General features: G+C 33.6%; 1 protein-coding gene across 1 annotated transcript in view; it reads right to left on the reverse strand.

Annotated features, from left to right (window-relative positions):
* LOC100376717 (radixin) overlaps positions 1-19030 on the reverse strand; it is a 44973-nt gene extending 25943 nt beyond the window's left edge. Inside the window, exons 1-3 of the mRNA XM_002733637.4 lie at positions 18943-19030; positions 18435-18535; positions 16219-16302 (exon numbers count right to left, since the gene is read on the reverse strand). Coding sequence (XP_002733683.1) covers positions 16219-16302; positions 18435-18446 — 96 coding nt within the window. The 5' untranslated portion in view covers positions 18447-18535; positions 18943-19030. The remainder of the gene's footprint in view (positions 1-16218; positions 16303-18434; positions 18536-18942) is intronic.

Below are 19030 nucleotides of genomic sequence, written 5' to 3' on the forward strand. Positions count from 1 at the left end.
GATTGGTCAACTTAGGTGTTACCAAATTAGCAGCAATTCAGATTACTCAACGGACATCAGCAATTAGAGTTTTTCAAAGTGTCATAAATTTCAAACAAAATGCATCAGCATTTCCTTTTAAATTTACTGTTTTACAGCAAAATATGACATTTAGAATTTTCCCATGACATTAAGTTCCCATTTTATCTGACAGATACACTAAGCTCAAAAGGGCAACATTTTCATTCGACAAAAGGCTAAATAAAACAAGATCTTGTATTCAAATTTTATTTTCCTTAGGGTCGCTTTATGTTTCTAGCACAGATTGTTTCTTTTTAATTTTAGACTTCCCCTTTCCTGTTTTTAAAAAGAAAAATTTGCTTTTCTCTATTAACACCATACTGCCTAACACCGGAACGCCTAACAGCAAGATGCAGGTTAACTAGAAAATTATTAACAGTAAAACAGCCACAATGAATTGAATATAATCTGACACTATTACACACAAATGCAATGAGTTCAAAGTCCCTAGGACCACACCTTAAATTTTGTACAGGCACATGTGTCATAGCAGGCGGGCGGGCAGCCAGGATGGTCAAACACTTCAACTCTACCCACTTTATAATCAAACACATTATTTGCATTGTTGAATGTTACAGGCACGAGAGTTTGTATTAAAATATAATTATGTTGAATATAATGGAATGTGTACACTATATTATAATAGAAATTCACGTAGTGCGTGTGCTAACAGTGTTTGTTTGAATTTCCACTGTATTTCTTCTATTACAACCACACTTCTGATATGCGCATGTAATGAAGCAGGATTCTGATAACAATTATTTTGTAAATAATACTCTTTTTTGCAGTCAACAATTTATGCGTTTCATTGAAAAATTACCTTTAACAAGAATTTTCCCTGTGACATGTACTAAGATTGCTATTGGTGGGGTGAAGTCAAGCTTCACTATGAAAGAATGCTTTTTAACTTCACAACTAGGGTCCATCCATTTGCAAACAACTATGGGGAGGGGGGGTTATCAAATAATTACCATATTTGCAATTTTAGTATTGCAATCAATTGCATAAATGACAGATGTATGGCCAAAATAAAAATGTAAGTTGTATTTTAATGTTCCAGCATACAATAAATGAAATTTAGGGTAATACTGTAACGCAGCCACATACCAACCAGTACTAAATAGATGTATGTGAACATGACTATTGACAGGAAAGAAAAACACAACTTAATTTGCAGATGTCTAATAATCCACAGGGTACTGTACAAGGATTAATTATTCACTGGGTTTTAATTTTGCTTATTTCGCAGACTGGAAAATGTGTTAAATTAAAACCCAGTGAATATGTAAGATTTAGCATAGAACACATTATCTAAATGATGAAACCGTGAATTTAAAACCCACTGAATATGCCTGAAATGGTAAATCAGGGAAATTTAAACCCAGTGAAAATTAGACATTTTACAGTAGTCTATGACCATGCAAGAACAATAATTTTTTAATGTTTTAACTAATGAGGCATGACTAGAAAAAAAAAAAATCAGTGGCATTTCCCATAGCTCAAGTTTATAATTTCTAAAAGGTATCAGCATGCACAACCTAAAAACAAGTCCTATTTCAAGATTTGAACTACTCCAAGCACCCAATTTCAAGGACAAAATTGGGATTCATGAATCAGAGCTCTGTTATTTCAACAAAGCATACAGTCTAACATGCATGTAGCAACAGATGTACAAGGGTTTAACTGAATCATCTGAAAGACATTTCATACATCCACTTAATCCTCCACCCTGTACCCTTTTATCCCTTTATAAACTGACAAATATCAATGTTGTAATTGATCTTCAACATGGTCTTGATGGAAGCGGTTGGTTTAATCGATTTTAACCTTGCCCAACCCACTGTAAGTAACAGCTGAATGAAAGCATGCCCTCTCATGTGAAAACTGCAGCCACTTTTTTTTGTTCCACAGTATGAACATAAACATTCGCTGCTCACTAGAGCATATGTACGACTCCCTTAAAGGTCACACATCATTGTACTTTCGGGGCGAATGAAGGGTTCTCACCTTTTTCCAAAATGCAATCGGATATGGCTGGAGTTTAAAACAGTTTAGTTTAGTTTACCATGGCAAAAAAATTACAACTTTGGATGGAAATTACTGCTGTTATAGGACAACCACATCCCACACAAGTACATGCACTAGGATATATAACCTTTAGGGTCATGAACAAGGCCTATTAATGAGACTTTTAAAGAGGTTTCGATTTTCCCCTCCAGGTCTGAATGGTTGCATTTCAAAGTTCAAAGTTCAGAAGATATGCTATTAATAAAGTTGCCACATCCAATCAGCACGTTAAACATTAGTGTGCCATAATCTTACGCGCACTAGATTTTGCTCCCACTTTTTACACACTTTTGTATTTTGCTACAATAAGTTTGTTGATTTCAGAGCAAATACAGTAAATTTGTACTGCCTAGAGACTAAAAGAGACTATGGTGTTAAACAAGCAGCCTCTCGGCTGAGATAGCTCTGCTGTTAGCAATGCACATGGCAATTAAAGAACTGAAGACATCATTAGAAAATGAACAATATGTATAGTATCAAAGCAATCGGACTTAACAGTTTTTAACAAGAAGTCGAAAATATCACTTTCTACCAAAAATGACAAAAATATTCACCAAAATTAGAGAATTGAAGATATCATCACAAAATGAACAAATCTGAGAAAGGTCTACATGTAGTATCTATATATGTAATATCAAAGCAATTGAACTTTGGTTTTTAACAAGAAGTCAAAAATATCACTTTTCACCAAAAATTACAAAAATATTCACCAAAATTAGAGAATTGAAGATATCATCACGAAATGAACAAATCTGAGAGAGGTCCACATGTAGTACCTATATATGTAGTATCAAAGCAATTGGACTTGCGGTTTTTAACAAGAAGTCAAAAATATCACTTTTTACCAAAAATGACAAAAATATTCACCAAAATTGGAGAATTAAAGATATCAACATGAAATGAACAAACCTAAGAGAGGTCTACCCAAGGTACATATACACCAAGTATCAAAGCATTCAGGCTTGTAGTTTTCAAGAAGAAGTCGAAAAAGTAAAACATTGACACTGACGACGACGGACAATCACTCATATAATAAGCTCCGCTCGACAAAGTCGACAGCAGAGCTAAAAAAACCATCCATGACTGCTTATTTCAATAAGAATAAAGTGCAGAAAATGTGTTTGGATGATAAAGTTCTAACTCGATAATAAAGGAATATCGTATAAATCTGTTGCTGTAACTAAGTAAAATCTGATCACTTTGTCTGATTATATTTGCTGCAACATAGAAACTAAGTGCACACCTACACATGAACCCTTAGTAAAATTTGCGATCCCTAATGCAGTACAGGTGCAGACAACAAATATACATGTAGGAACATGATATTACACCTTGTAACTGTGGTGACCAACTATTATGATTATAAAATATTGATATACTGGTCAATTGACAATACACTATGCATGTCAGTTAATCACTAGGTTCAGATAGCAGAATCAATTTCATATTGATCCAAAGATCAGAATGATTCAAGGGCTCTACTGACAACATGTACAAACTAAAGATGGCCTGAATCCCAAGATAGTTCATATTGTCAACACGTTGTTAGTTTGCTAAATACTAGTATTTAAATTGGAAAATGACACACACGCACAAATAATTACATTCAATTTCCATGTGTCCTCCAAGAACGCAGAAAATTTATCCAATCCCAGTAACTGCACTTTTACCCTACTATCCAATCATATCATTTGACTTGGATGCAAACGGAGAGAAGTGGGTTGCTTAGTAGCACTTGATCCAAAGTTATGTCAACAAGAAAATAACGTAGGTTTCTATGAAGTGTGTACATTTGACAAAGGTGGTAGAGTAGGAGAAAAAAAAACTATTTACATTTAAAATCAACCCAGTCTAGTAAGAAACTTAAAGAAGTTATACAGGCATTCAATCATATTAATTATTACAAAATACACACCTTATAAATTCCAATCAATAGGCTGGAAGAGAGCGGAATATAGTTTCATAGGGGAGATGGATTTTGTAAATATATCATCTCTTATCCCCCTTTCCTCCCCCAATTGGAAAATGAGTTTGCATTTGAAAATTCTATCAAGTAAAATGTAATACAAATTTCTAGCAATAATTTCTTGAATACATAAACTTATGTGTATAAACTACTAGTATCCTGTGTCACTCATTGATATAAATATAGTAAATTCAGATCAGGTATTTCTGAATATCTTAAAATGAATAAATACAGCACATATAGAGTTAGTGATATTAAATACAGAAGAAAGACTTGGGGATTATTTTTTCTGGTGATTTAATTCAGTATGCTTCAACTAGCTCATTGTAAACAGTTTAAATCAATGAATCACTAAATTAAAGCCAAGTAAACTTAATATTACTCTGGTGAGCTCAAAAGAGTTGCTAATTTGCAAAATATCATAATTTTCCCCATTTCATTCATCGTTATGAGTATTTAAATTTCATTTAAATAATGCAAGTCCCAAATCGAACAGGACGCCGCACGACAACCACCGTCCTTTAAGCAAATGCATTCCAAACTTCATCACTATAGTAAAAATTTAAACTTAAAATGATGTGGGTCCCACACAAAATACATGTACACATAGCATGTAATTAAATGCATTGTTTACACAAAATTCAAACAGACACTGGACCAGTAACACCCTTTATTAATACCTAATTCATACCAGCATTCAGCTGTAAGTACTAGAAGTACTTTCCACAACGATTTTGAATTCCTGCTAAAGCCTGATAAGAAAAAAACATACTCGACCCTAGTAGGAAAACACCAATAGTATGGATACTGAAAAATACCCAATTTGAGCTGAAAAGACATTTTGGATATTTTGTATGGAATATATTTTCACTGATTTTGACAAGTTTAATTTAAAATATAAGAATATGGCAATATTCGCTGGATTCTACTTCCACTGAATCAACCATTCAGCGAAAATAAATTTCGAGCAAAGATAAAGTATTTTACAGTACTAGCCACGCTCCTCATGAATGACTGGTGACCCTAATACAAATTATTGGACTTTGTCCAAGTAGTAGACAGCCAGACTTTGTTTCTTGTCGACAACTTCACAAGATCCTAGCTACAGCACCATAAACCACATAGCATGAATTTCTAATTCATGGGATTTTTGGGACCAATATACTAGTAGATAACAGTGATACTAACTGCAACAAAAATCGAGCAGGCCAAGAGAAGAGTATGCAGTATGTGTATCAATATATACAAACTGGAACAGAACTCAAAAGCTGAACAAAAGTACTGTAATTTGTTTTATTAGAGGCACATCTTTAAATAGGACCGAAATCGCATTTATTTAATGCTTGGTCATTAAAATACGACTTTAGCCATAGAGACACGCCTCTCATTTGTGTAAGCATATCAGCTACTAACAGAGCAAAAAAAGGTATGTCAAAATACAAACTGCCACATATGTTAAGGAACGATAAAATTGTGACAAGTCATTTTAAAGTTATGGTATTTTATGAGAAAAATCAAAAGATAAGGGAGCTGATCTACATCAACAGATATGGTCCCCTAAGCTACTAGTTTTTAAATGAATTGCTACCATTTTGAACAAGTCCATAACTTCCTAATTTCATAATGTGCATTTGGTTACATCTCAATAATTCAAAAGTTTCTATTAAATTGATAATCGTTGATTATTACTCATTCCAATTTTATGCAACAAGACTCAACAACCGCACAATTTGTCAGCCCTGCGTGTAGAATTCACTTTTTGGTTGAAACTGCAGAAAAAAAAAAGTCGTCTTAGTACACACAACGTACAGCAACATTGTGAATCCATAATCATAAACACCTGTTCTATGCAAAAAATGAAAACGCAGAAAATTTATCCAATCCCTGTCACTGCACTTTTACCCTACTATCCAATCATATCATTTGACTTGGATGCAAACGGAGAGAAGTGGGTTGCTTAGTAGCACGTGATCCAAAGTTATGTCAAGAAGAAAATAACGTAGGTTTCTATGAAGTGTGTACATTTGACAAAGGTGGTAGAGTAGGAGAAAAAAAAACTATTTACATTTAAAATCAACCCAGTCTAGTAAGAAACTTAAAGAAGTTATACAGGCATTCAATCATATTAATTATTACAAAATACACACCTTATAAATTCCAATCAATAGGCTGGAAGAGAGCGGAATATAGTTTCATAGGGGAGATGGATTTTGTAAATATATCATCTCTTATCCCCCTTTCCTCCCCCAATTGGAAAATGAGTTTGCATTTGAAAATTCTATCAAGTAAAATGTAATACAAATTTCTAGCAATAATTTCTTGAATACATAAACTTATGTGTATAAACTACTAGTATCCTGTGTCACTCATTGATATAAATATAGTAAATTCAGATCAGGTATTTCTGAATATCTTAAAATGAATAAATACAGCACATATAGAGTTAGTGATATTAAATACAGAAGAAAGACTTGGGGATTATTTTTTCTGGTGATTTAATTCAGTATGCTTCAACTAGCTCATTGTAAACAGTTTAAATCAATGAATCACTAAATTAAAGCCAAGTAAACTTAATATTACTCTGGTGAGCTCAAAAGAGTTGCTAATTTGCAAAATATCATAATTTTCCCCATTTCATTCATCGTTATGAGTATTTAAATTTCATTTAAATAATGCAAGTCCCAAATCAAACAGGACGCGGCACGACAACCACCGTCCTTTAAGCAAATGCATTCCAAACTTCATCACTATAGTAAAAATTTAAACTTAAAATGATGTGGGTCCCACACAAAATACATGTACACATAGCATGTAATTAAATGCATTGTTTACACAAAATTCAAACAGACACTGGACCAGTAACACCCTTTATTAATACCTAATTCATACCAGCATTCAGCTGTAAGTACTAGAAGTACTTTCCACAACGATTTTGAATTCCTGCTAAAGCCTGATAAGAAAAAAACATACTCGACCCTAGTAGGAAAACACCAATAGTATGGATACTGAAAAATACCCAATTTGAGCTGAAAAGACATTTTGGATATTTTGTATGGAATATATTTTCACTGATTTTGACAAGTTTAATTTAAAATATAAGAATATGGCAATATTCGCTGGATTCTACTTCCACTGAATCAACCATTCAGCGAAAATAAATTTCGAGCAAAGATAAAGTATTTTACAGTACTAGCCACGCTCCTCATGAATGACTGGTGACCCTAATACAAATTATTGGACTTTGTCCAAGTAGTAGACAGCCAGACTTTGTTTCTTGTCGACAACTTCACAAGATCCTAGCTACAGCACCATAAACCACATAGCATGAATTTCTAATTCATGTGATTTTTGGGACCAATATACTAGTAGATAACAGTGATACTAACTGCAACAAAAATCGAGCAGGCCAAGAGAAGAGTATGCAGTATGTGTATCAATATATACAAACTGGAACAGAACTCAAAAGCTGAACAAAAGTACTGTAATTTGTTTTATTAGAGGCACATCTTTAAATAGGACCGAAATCGCATTTATTTAATGCTTGGTCATTAAAATACGACTTTAGCCATAGACACACGCCTCTCATTTGTGTAAGCATATCAGCTACTAACAGAGCAAAAAACAGTATGTCAAAATACAAACTGCCACATATGTTCAGGAACGATAAAATTGTGACAAGTCATTTTAAAGTTATGGTATTTTATGAGAAAAATCAAAAGATAAGGGAGCTGATCTACATCAACAGATATGGTCCCCTAAGCTACTAGTTTTTAAATGAATTGCTACCATTTTGAACAAGTCCATAACTTCCTAATTTCATAATGTGCATTTGGTTACATCTCAATAATTCAAAAGTTTCTATTAAATTGATAATCGTTGATTATTACTCATTCCAATTTTATGCAACAAGACTCAACAACCGCACAATTTGTCAGCCCTGCGTGTAGAATTCACTTTTTGGTTGAAACTGCAGAAAAAAAAAAGTCGTCTTAGTACACACAACGTACAGCAACATTGTGAATCCATAATCATAAACACCTGTTCTATGCAAAAAATGAAAACGCAGAAAATTTATCCAATCCCTGTCACTGCACTTTTACCCTACTATCCAATCATATCATTTGACTTGGATGCAAACGGAGAGAAGTGGGTTGCTTAGTAGCACGTGATCCAAAGTTATGTCAAGAAGAAAATAACGTAGGTTTCTATGAAGTGTGTACATTTGACAAAGGTGGTAGAGTAGGAGAAAAAAAAACTATTTACATTTAAAATCAACCCAGTCTAGTAAGAAACTTAAAGAAGTTATACAGGCATTCAATCATATTAATTATTACAAAATACACACCTTATAAATTCCAATCAATAGGCTGGAAGAGAGCGGAATATAGTTTCATAGGGGAGATGGATTTTGTAAATATATCATCTCTTATCCCCCTTTCCTCCCCCAATTGGAAAATGAGTTTGCATTTGAAAATTCTATCAAGTAAAATGTAATACAAATTTCTAGCAATAATTTCTTGAATACATAAACTTATGTGTATAAACTACTAGTATCCTGTGTCACTCATTGATATAAATATAGTAAATTCAGATCAGGTATTTCTGAATATCTTAAAATGAATAAATACAGCACATATAGAGTTAGTGATATTAAATACAGAAGAAAGACTTGGGGATTATTTTTTCTGGTGATTTAATTCAGTATGCTTCAACTAGCTCATTGTAAACAGTTTAAATCAATGAATCACTAAATTAAAGCCAAGTAAACTTAATATTACTCTGGTGAGCTCAAAAGAGTTGCTAATTTGCAAAATATCATAATTTTCCCCATTTCATTCATCGTTATGAGTATTTAAATTTCATTTAAATAATGCAAGTCCCAAATCAAACAGGACGCGGCACGACAACCACCGTCCTTTAAGCAAATGCATTCCAAACTTCATCACTATAGTAAAAATTTAAACTTAAAATGATGTGGGTCCCACACAAAATACATGTACACATAGCATGTAATTAAATGCATTGTTTACACAAAATTCAAACAGACACTGGACCAGTAACACCCTTTATTAATACCTAATTCATACCAGCATTCAGCTGTAAGTACTAGAAGTACTTTCCACAACGATTTTGAATTCCTGCTAAAGCCTGATAAGAAAAAAACATACTCGACCCTAGTAGGAAAACACCAATAGTATGGATACTGAAAAATACCCAATTTGAGCTGAAAAGACATTTTGGATATTTTGTATGGAATATATTTTCACTGATTTTGACAAGTTTAATTTAAAATATAAGAATATGGCAATATTCGCTGGATTCTACTTCCACTGAATCAACCATTCAGCGAAAATAAATTTCGAGCAAAGATAAAGTATTTTACAGTACTAGCCACGCTCCTCATGAATGACTGGTGACCCTAATACAAATTATTGGACTTTGTCCAAGTAGTAGACAGCCAGACTTTGTTTCTTGTCGACAACTTCACAAGATCCTAGCTACAGCACCATAAACCACATAGCATGAATTTCTAATTCATGGGATTTTTGGGACCAATATACTAGTAGATAACAGTGATACTAACTGCAACAAAAATCGAGCAGGCCAAGAGAAGAGTATGCAGTATGTGTATCAATATATACAAACTGGAACAGAACTCAAAAGCTGAACAAAAGTACTGTAATTTGTTTTATTAGAGGCACATCTTTAAATAGGACCGAAATCGCATTTATTTAATGCTTGGTCATTAAAATACGACTTTAGCCATAGAGACACGCCTCTCATTTGTGTAAGCATATCAGCTACTAACAGAGCAAAAAAAGGTATGTCAAAATACAAACTGCCACATATGTTAAGGAACGATAAAATTGTGACAAGTCATTTTAAAGTTATGGTATTTTATGAGAAAAATCAAAAGATAAGGGAGCTGATCTACATCAACAGATATGGTCCCCTAAGCTACTAGTTTTTAAATGAATTGCTACCATTTTGAACAAGTCCATAACTTCCTAATTTCATAATGTGCATTTGGTTACATCTCAATAATTCAAAAGTTTCTATTAAATTGATAATCGTTGATTATTACTCATTCCAATTTTATGCAACAAGACTCAACAACCGCACAATTTGTCAGCCCTGCGTGTAGAATTCACTTTTTGGTTGAAACTGCAGAAAAAAAAAAGTCGTCTTAGTACACACAACGTACAGCAACATTGTGAATCCATAATCATAAACACCTGTTCTATGCAAAAAATGAAAACGCAGAAAATTTATCCAATCCCTGTCACTGCACTTTTACCCTACTATCCAATCATATCATTTGACTTGGATGCAAACGGAGAGAAGTGGGTTGCTTAGTAGCACGTGATCCAAAGTTATGTCAAGAAGAAAATAACGTAGGTTTCTATGAAGTGTGTACATTTGACAAAGGTGGTAGAGTAGGAGAAAAAAAAACTATTTACATTTAAAATCAACCCAGTCTAGTAAGAAACTTAAAGAAGTTATACAGGCATTCAATCATATTAATTATTACAAAATACACACCTTATAAATTCCAATCAATAGGCTGGAAGAGAGCGGAATATAGTTTCATAGGGGAGATGGATTTTGTAAATATATCATCTCTTATCCCCCTTTCCTCCCCCAATTGGAAAATGAGTTTGCATTTGAAAATTCTATCAAGTAAAATGTAATACAAATTTCTAGCAATAATTTCTTGAATACATAAACTTATGTGTATAAACTACTAGTATCCTGTGTCACTCATTGATATAAATATAGTAAATTCAGATCAGGTATTTCTGAATATCTTAAAATGAATAAATACAGCACATATAGAGTTAGTGATATTAAATACAGAAGAAAGACTTGGGGATTATTTTTTCTGGTGATTTAATTCAGTATGCTTCAACTAGCTCATTGTAAACAGTTTAAATCAATGAATCACTAAATTAAAGCCAAGTAAACTTAATATTACTCTGGTGAGCTCAAAAGAGTTGCTAATTTGCAAAATATCATAATTTTCCCCATTTCATTCATCGTTATGAGTATTTAAATTTCATTTAAATAATGCAAGTCCCAAATCAAACAGGACGCGGCACGACAACCACCGTCCTTTAAGCAAATGCATTCCAAACTTCATCACTATAGTAAAAATTTAAACTTAAAATGATGTGGGTCCCACACAAAATACATGTACACATAGCATGTAATTAAATGCATTGTTTACACAAAATTCAAACAGACACTGGACCAGTAACACCCTTTATTAATACCTAATTCATACCAGCATTCAGCTGTAAGTACTAGAAGTACTTTCCACAACGATTTTGAATTCCTGCTAAAGCCTGATAAGAAAAAAACATACTCGACCCTAGTAGGAAAACACCAATAGTATGGATACTGAAAAATACCCAATTTGAGCTGAAAAGACATTTTGGATATTTTGTATGGAATATATTTTCACTGATTTTGACAAGTTTAATTTAAAATATAAGAATATGGCAATATTCGCTGGATTCTACTTCCACTGAATCAACCATTCAGCGAAAATAAATTTCGAGCAAAGATAAAGTATTTTACAGTACTAGCCACGCTCCTCATGAATGACTGGTGACCCTAATACAAATTATTGGACTTTGTCCAAGTAGTAGACAGCCAGACTTTGTTTCTTGTCGACAACTTCACAAGATCCTAGCTACAGCACCATAAACCACATAGCATGAATTTCTAATTCATGTGATTTTTGGGACCAATATACTAGTAGATAACAGTGATACTAACTGCAACAAAAATCGAGCAGGCCAAGAGAAGAGTATGCAGTATGTGTATCAATATATACAAACTGGAACAGAACTCAAAAGCTGAACAAAAGTACTGTAATTTGTTTTATTAGAGGCACATCTTTAAATAGGACCGAAATCGCATTTATTTAATGCTTGGTCATTAAAATACGACTTTAGCCATAGACACACGCCTCTCATTTGTGTAAGCATATCAGCTACTAACAGAGCAAAAAACAGTATGTCAAAATACAAACTGCCACATATGTTCAGGAACGATAAAATTGTGACAAGTCATTTTAAAGTTATGGTATTTTATGAGAAAAATCAAAAGATAAGGGAGCTGATCTACATCAACAGATATGGTCCCCTAAGCTACTAGTTTTTAAATGAATTGCTACCATTTTGAACAAGTCCATAACTTCCTAATTTCATAATGTGCATTTGGCTACATCTCAATAATTCAAAAGTTTCTATTAAATTGATATTCGTTGATTATTACTCATTCCAATTTTATGCAACAAGACTCAACAACCGCACAATTTGTCAGCCCTGCGTGTAGAATTCACTTTTTAGTTGAAACTGCAGAAAAAAGTCGTCTTAGTACACACAACGTACAGCAACATTGTGAATACATAATCATAAACACCTGTTCTATGCAAAAAATGAAAAACAATTCCTTTTGTTTATATACAAGCAATCGGAGAGTACTGTAAAAATTTCACTGGGATTAAATTTCGCTGATTTACCATTTCAGGCATATTCAGTGGGTTTTAAATTCACAGTTTTTAATCATTTAGAAATAAGCAAAATTAAAATACAGTGAATAATTAACCCTTTTACAGTACTAAAAATATAAAAAGAGACACATACCAGTGAGGAAAGTGAACACTTCTAATTTTCAATATCATATTTGTTCTATTAGGCTTTCTGGATCATTAAAATATGATTATTTTGACCATAGACAGACCTTGATTATGAAAGCACATGCATTACAGATAGACATGGTATTCACTCATTAGCACAAATGCTTTAAGTAAAAGCCTTGTTAAAACACTCATTTAAAAATGTTAAATGTATAAAAAGCAATGAAAAATGACTATTTTGTTCATATAATATGAAATAATATAGTCAGTAAAACATTCTGGCATTCTAAAGGCAACAAGAGTGAAAGGAAAGTCAAAGTAGGGGTGTGGCTTTGTGAAAATATGCATCTATGACATAATCCCCATTCCCTAGCCACACCCCCTTACAATAACAACAGTCCTATCCTTTCTACAAAAACTACAATAGAGAAATATTGAATACACAAGTCTTAAATACACAACATCACCTGTCCTTCGGATTTCCTGTTTTAAAACTAAACAGGATATTGTACATTGCATCTATAATAGCTCTTATTATTCACAATAAGAGACGAGAAAGCACTATATGTATACTGATGATAGCGGGAAATATCTAACCCAAGTGTGACCTGAATAGTACCACTTATACTTACGTCGTCATGGAAACGAATGAGATGTACCGACGCATTCCATACATCTGTTTTTCTCCCATAATAAAAATTTTGTATTTTCCCCCCATTGTGAGTATTGAACAATGTCATTTAGGATTTATATGTTTTTTGCAACTGCCTGAATTACAACAACGATGGTGAGATTCAATTAATTGACAGCATATCATGAAAAATGCATGAATTACTAAATACTGTGCAAAAACAAGTTTTTGAAATCTATAAATGCATGAGTAACAGAGTTCAACAACACGACTGACTGACTGACTGACTGACAGCCTCCTCATACAATCTGCCAGTAGAACACAGTTGGGACGAGGGTGGGAATATCTTTTTGGCCGATGCTAATACATCAAACACGGCAAGTTCTATCAAAATTTGACATGTTTACATATGGATATAATGTAGACAAATTAAAAATACTGTTTACAGTAAACAGTATCATACTGGTACATGGTACCTGCATTGGAGACGCATCTCAAATAGAGGTAATACGGTACCCTGTACTGCGTCTCAAAATAAATATACCGTAGTATCTGTACTGGAGATGCATTTTATTTTCAAATAAAGCAATTACAGCAACATTTTTAAATATTTAATTACACATCACATGTAATGCATTTGTAGCACTGAATTTAATTTGTGCAGTTTCACAAAATAGAAGGTCACCCTGCATTTGACATACAAACAATGAGCTGGCACTAAGAAGTGAAATACAAATGAATCAAATCCATAAGACCAGTGAATTCAAATTTCTTACTCTCAACGTATATAATAACAAAATATAGAATATCTGAACTGTGTAGCCGTTTTAAGATAAGTCAAATATAAAAGCCAAATATAATGTCACAAAAGACTAGTTATTTCACATTTCAAAACTTTGATAACAAATCATACAAGCACATCGGGATATAATAATAATTGAAGACTGATTTGACGTGTTGGCTTACATGCGTTTTTTGATAATGGTGAAATCAATTGGCATCTATGAATAGTGACAAAATATGTATTCATTCAGGGTATCACACTATGCTGATCAAAGTCCAAACAACCATCAGTACGTCCTCCGGTTACCATAGAAATATAGACAGAAAAAGCCAGAAATCCAGAAGCCACGAGATTTGTCTTGTCATACGTAGGATGGCAAGAGAAGAAACAGCTAAAAATTGGAAAGGCCAATGTTTATTACAAATTTATAGCTCCTCATGCGAGTACAATATGAAGTCAGATCATTAATAACTCCTGTCACCAATAATGCTGGAAGCCATTTTCATTTCACGAGTGGTAATGACACAGACGTCTCACGAGCACTAGTTATTAAAATTTATCCTGCTGCAGGTTAAATTCAACGAAAAATCCACTCAAAATGTTTTTCCTTTTAGTCAGCCACACTAATGATTTATGACAAATCGGTAGAAATAACTTCTATAAAATAAAATCTGTCAACAAAATTCACTTCCAAGTGAAACTAAGTACCGCAATACACACTACGTAATTGTCAACAAAAGCAATGAATAGTTCAGTAACAAATGCTAATTTGTATATCACCGCCAACTGCTTCAGTTTCATGAGACAAATGTTTTCCAAAATTTTGAGTTTTGGAAAAATCACAAAATTTTTTAGCAGTGAAAATGTTCATTAATCATCAAACTGCAAAAATTTACATGTTACAATATACTGTGGAATACTTTATTTTCGCTGGAAAAATTTTTCGCTGAAAAGGCTTTTGGGCGTTTTGTATTTTCACCGATTTTTGATGAGTTTATTGTGAAATATAGGAAAAAAAGTTTATTCGCTGGATTTTATTTTCATGGAATCATCCCTTCAGCGAAAATAGCGAAAATAAAGCATTCTACAGTATTCTCATAGTTTAAAGTACTTTGATATTTGATTGAAGAAACTTGAAGTTGGCCTGCATTCAACTGCAGTACGATTTTGATGCAATCCAGTATAGTTTTGTTTTGGTTATTTTTTAATACCCAGTAAAGCAATATATATTTCAAGTAAATAATGCTAGGCATTTTGTGGAAAGCAGACATAAGTGCTTATGTAGAATTTCATGTAAGTGGGATCATTTCCATCTTTAAATCCTCAGATTCAATTACACTGTTGTATTCTCCCATACAACAAGTACAAATGTATACTGTATTTTTTCTATTAGGAATAGTGCCGTTTTGTACGATTTATTTTCCCTGAAATTTGTTGAGTTGAATGTAAAATATTGGATTTTATTTTCACTGATTTATCCCTTCAGCGAAAATAAATTTCAAGTGAAAATACTTTACAGAACAGTACTGTAAAATCTGTATTAGAAGCAGCGGCTTCTATTAAAATGGTACAATGCAAGACGGAATACGGCTTCTATTAGAGCATCCACACATACGAGAAATGGTGAATTTTTGGTTCTCAATTGTTCAAAAAGAATGGGTGTGACATATTTAGGTATGCAGGTTCTAATACAGATTTTATGGCGTATGTGTTTTTATAAATATAAATGATAAAGTTTACAATAAAGGCGCTTTGACCTGTACTATGGTAAAGGTGATTTTTCTTGGTCAAAGGTCATACTAAAACAATATTAGTATTTTACTGACAACTAACACTGAAAGGAATTCTGTAGATGCCCTGTGGTGCTGCATGCAGCATATCTGTCTGAAATGAACGTGCAACGGAAACCTGTTCCAAATTTACATTCAGCAGGAAATAATTTCTCAATATAGCAAGGCGAATTGAGAAAAGGCATAGTTGACTTGACACTTTTTTCACAATATTTTGAATCAACAGTTTTTCAGAGGGCATACTCTGTGAGGTGAGGTGGTGCACTAACTGACCTGATCAAAGAGCTGCTTGCCAGTTGTGTTGGGCTGAATGGCAAACTCCAACTCAGCGTCCATGGTGGTGACACGAACATTTACCTGCAATGAAAAAAAAGAAAGTCACCAAACTGTAAAAGCATTTAATTTCTCTGATTTCTTGGAGGCACTAGCACTTGGAAAGTATTACTGTAAAATACTTTATTTTAGCTGGAATTTATTTACACGAAAAGACATTTGGGCTGTTTTGGCTGATTTTCACTGATTTTGGATGAATTGAATATACAGGAAAAAAAGGTATTTTCACTGGATTTTATTCTCACTGGATTTGATTTCCACTGAGACATCTCTTCAGCAAAAATAAATACCCAGTGAAAATAAGGTATTTTACAGTCTACAAAGTATCAACCTGTCTTGTTAAAATTGGCATCTCTACATCAATACACAGTTTCTTCCCGGTGGTGCTCACTTTAGGAAACGTACTACACAGATACAAGGTTTTGACCCTCGATGTGTAATAAGGAAAGTGAAAATACTAAATGACATATAGAAAACAATATACTAATCTCACTTCATCTTGTATTTAGTGTCATAATGATTTTTTTTCGAATAACAAATGCAAAAGAATTCATAGACTGTTGTTTCACTTCCTATAGAATCAACACACAGTACATATACTTTTCAACTCTGTAATCCAATACGATTTGGTAGACAAGTAATCCGTTCACTAGGTGCTTGTCTGAGCAATTTTTGGGATGGTCAACAAGTGCCTAGAAGCCTAACCAGTTTGTCTTAGTGCCTTTCGATATTTCATATATTAATGTTAAATACTAAAGCAATTTTATCAACTTTGGCCTTGAAAACAAGAGCCCTCTCAACTCATTCATGCTCTGGGCAGTGATATGCTTTAAATTCAAGTTCACATGCCCTGCAATATTGACATAGACCTACAACTAGTTGCATTGTACACATCTAAATCTGGTTGGCAAACTCTAGGTAATGATTTACGACATACCCACCCCTCTTCACAACTACAGGGTAATATTACTATGTAGCAAACAATGCTCATATAATATTTATCAGTCTACGCAGTGGGAAAACAAACTACTAAATGCACGGAAGCAGAAAGGATAGTTTTATTTCCTCAATTTTAACACATCCCAACATTCCCCACCATATACAACTATTGTCTTTCCATACTCCCCTCTACTGTGCTTTTCAACACACTAAACAATACAATTAACACCTGGCACAGTTACAGCAGTATAATCAATTGTACAAACTTAGAAGTAATTTAGAAGTAATCAGGATATAATTTAGCATATTGAACTCCAGATAAACATTTAGGACAGCCACGAGTCAATCATATTGCACCTTAGCCTCAGATGGCGACGTATCATTCAATCAAAGTTTTATACAATTTAGGTCTTGCCTCGGATTTACAAAATCAATTGCTGGTTATAAATACATATAAAGCTTTACTCATACATAAATTATCAACTTTATGATCCACATGACCATATTAGGAGTTATTGCTACACACAAAGCATTCTACCCCTAAAGCGTTCACCTGTTCTATTTAACACAAGAGTAAACAATACCTCTCAATCAAGAAGATTTTATCTTCAAGATCAGTGTGTTATCAGTGTACATTTATTTTTGCTAACATTACTAGCTTTTTGTTAGAAAGACTACAAGCAAGCACCTGACACAAGTTGTTGATTTTTATTATTTAGAATTATGGCAAGGCACTAACCTACAAATATATTAAAATAATCTCGTTCTGGGAAAAGTATACTGTAGTTTTAATTAGAACTAAGTTAGTACAGTAATAAAATTGGGTGTTGTCATTAACAGAGCAAAACCACCGTAAAACACTTACAACTACGGTATTACTATTACTGATGGTTCTAGAAAACCATGAGAATACGAGTGAGAAAACGCTCTACTCCAAAGAGCTAACTCCGCAAAACGGCACTTTCTAATTTCACAGTTTGCTGAAAATACGAGTAATTTACGAACTAGCTTGCCAGACAACGCCCAAAAATTTAAAAGGTGTTCCCTTTCCAGGTCAAGCTATGAAGCAATTCGGGCTTCGGCATGCAATGTTCGATTTTTTCCCACTGTGCCAACTTTTTAAACAGGAAGTTACTTCACGCAGAGATCAGTCCAACAACGTCGGGAATGCAGTTGTTTTGAATGTCAACAATTACGATATTTAAGAAAATACTTACAGGTTTCGGCATCTTGGCGGTTGTTTACTGTCGTCCACGGTATAATAAAGTACGAGATATCTCCGATTCCGTCCGGTACGGTGTCTCAAAATCTTGGCTACCTGCACGAATGGTGGAAAAGGTGATAGACTGAGAATTTTAGATCACGGCAAAACAAGTTAAGTTGTTGGTCTTGCGATTTAACAGAGCCTGAGAGGCACCAACAACTTATGTTTTTAATAATTAAGGGAAGTATGCGAGAATAATCAATCTAGGCGGGGTCGTTTTAATGAAAAGTCAAGTGTATGACTAAACCCCGCTACATTAAAATATGGGTGAGGTCGACCAGGATGACCGCCCCTCAACGAGTTACTGGCAAAGGCTGATGACTGCAAAGTACGCGACTGACGAGTTCTATGTACTTATTTGAACCTTTGACAATTATAACTTCAATCATTGCATAGTACAAGTCGTATGCTATAACAAAATTGGCAATTAAAGACAAGGCGAAGCTGCAAAGTAAACTTACCGGCGGTTGAATAGCAGTACACACAAGCTAACCGACACAATCCAAAATGGCCGTCCTCAAAGCAATGGGTGTGGTGTTGAGCATGTGT

Source organism: Saccoglossus kowalevskii, chromosome 11, assembly GCF_978046115.1.
Source record: "Saccoglossus kowalevskii chromosome 11, keSacKowa6.1, whole genome shotgun sequence".
In the NCBI taxonomy this organism is placed as follows: Eukaryota; Metazoa; Hemichordata; class Enteropneusta; family Harrimaniidae; genus Saccoglossus; species Saccoglossus kowalevskii.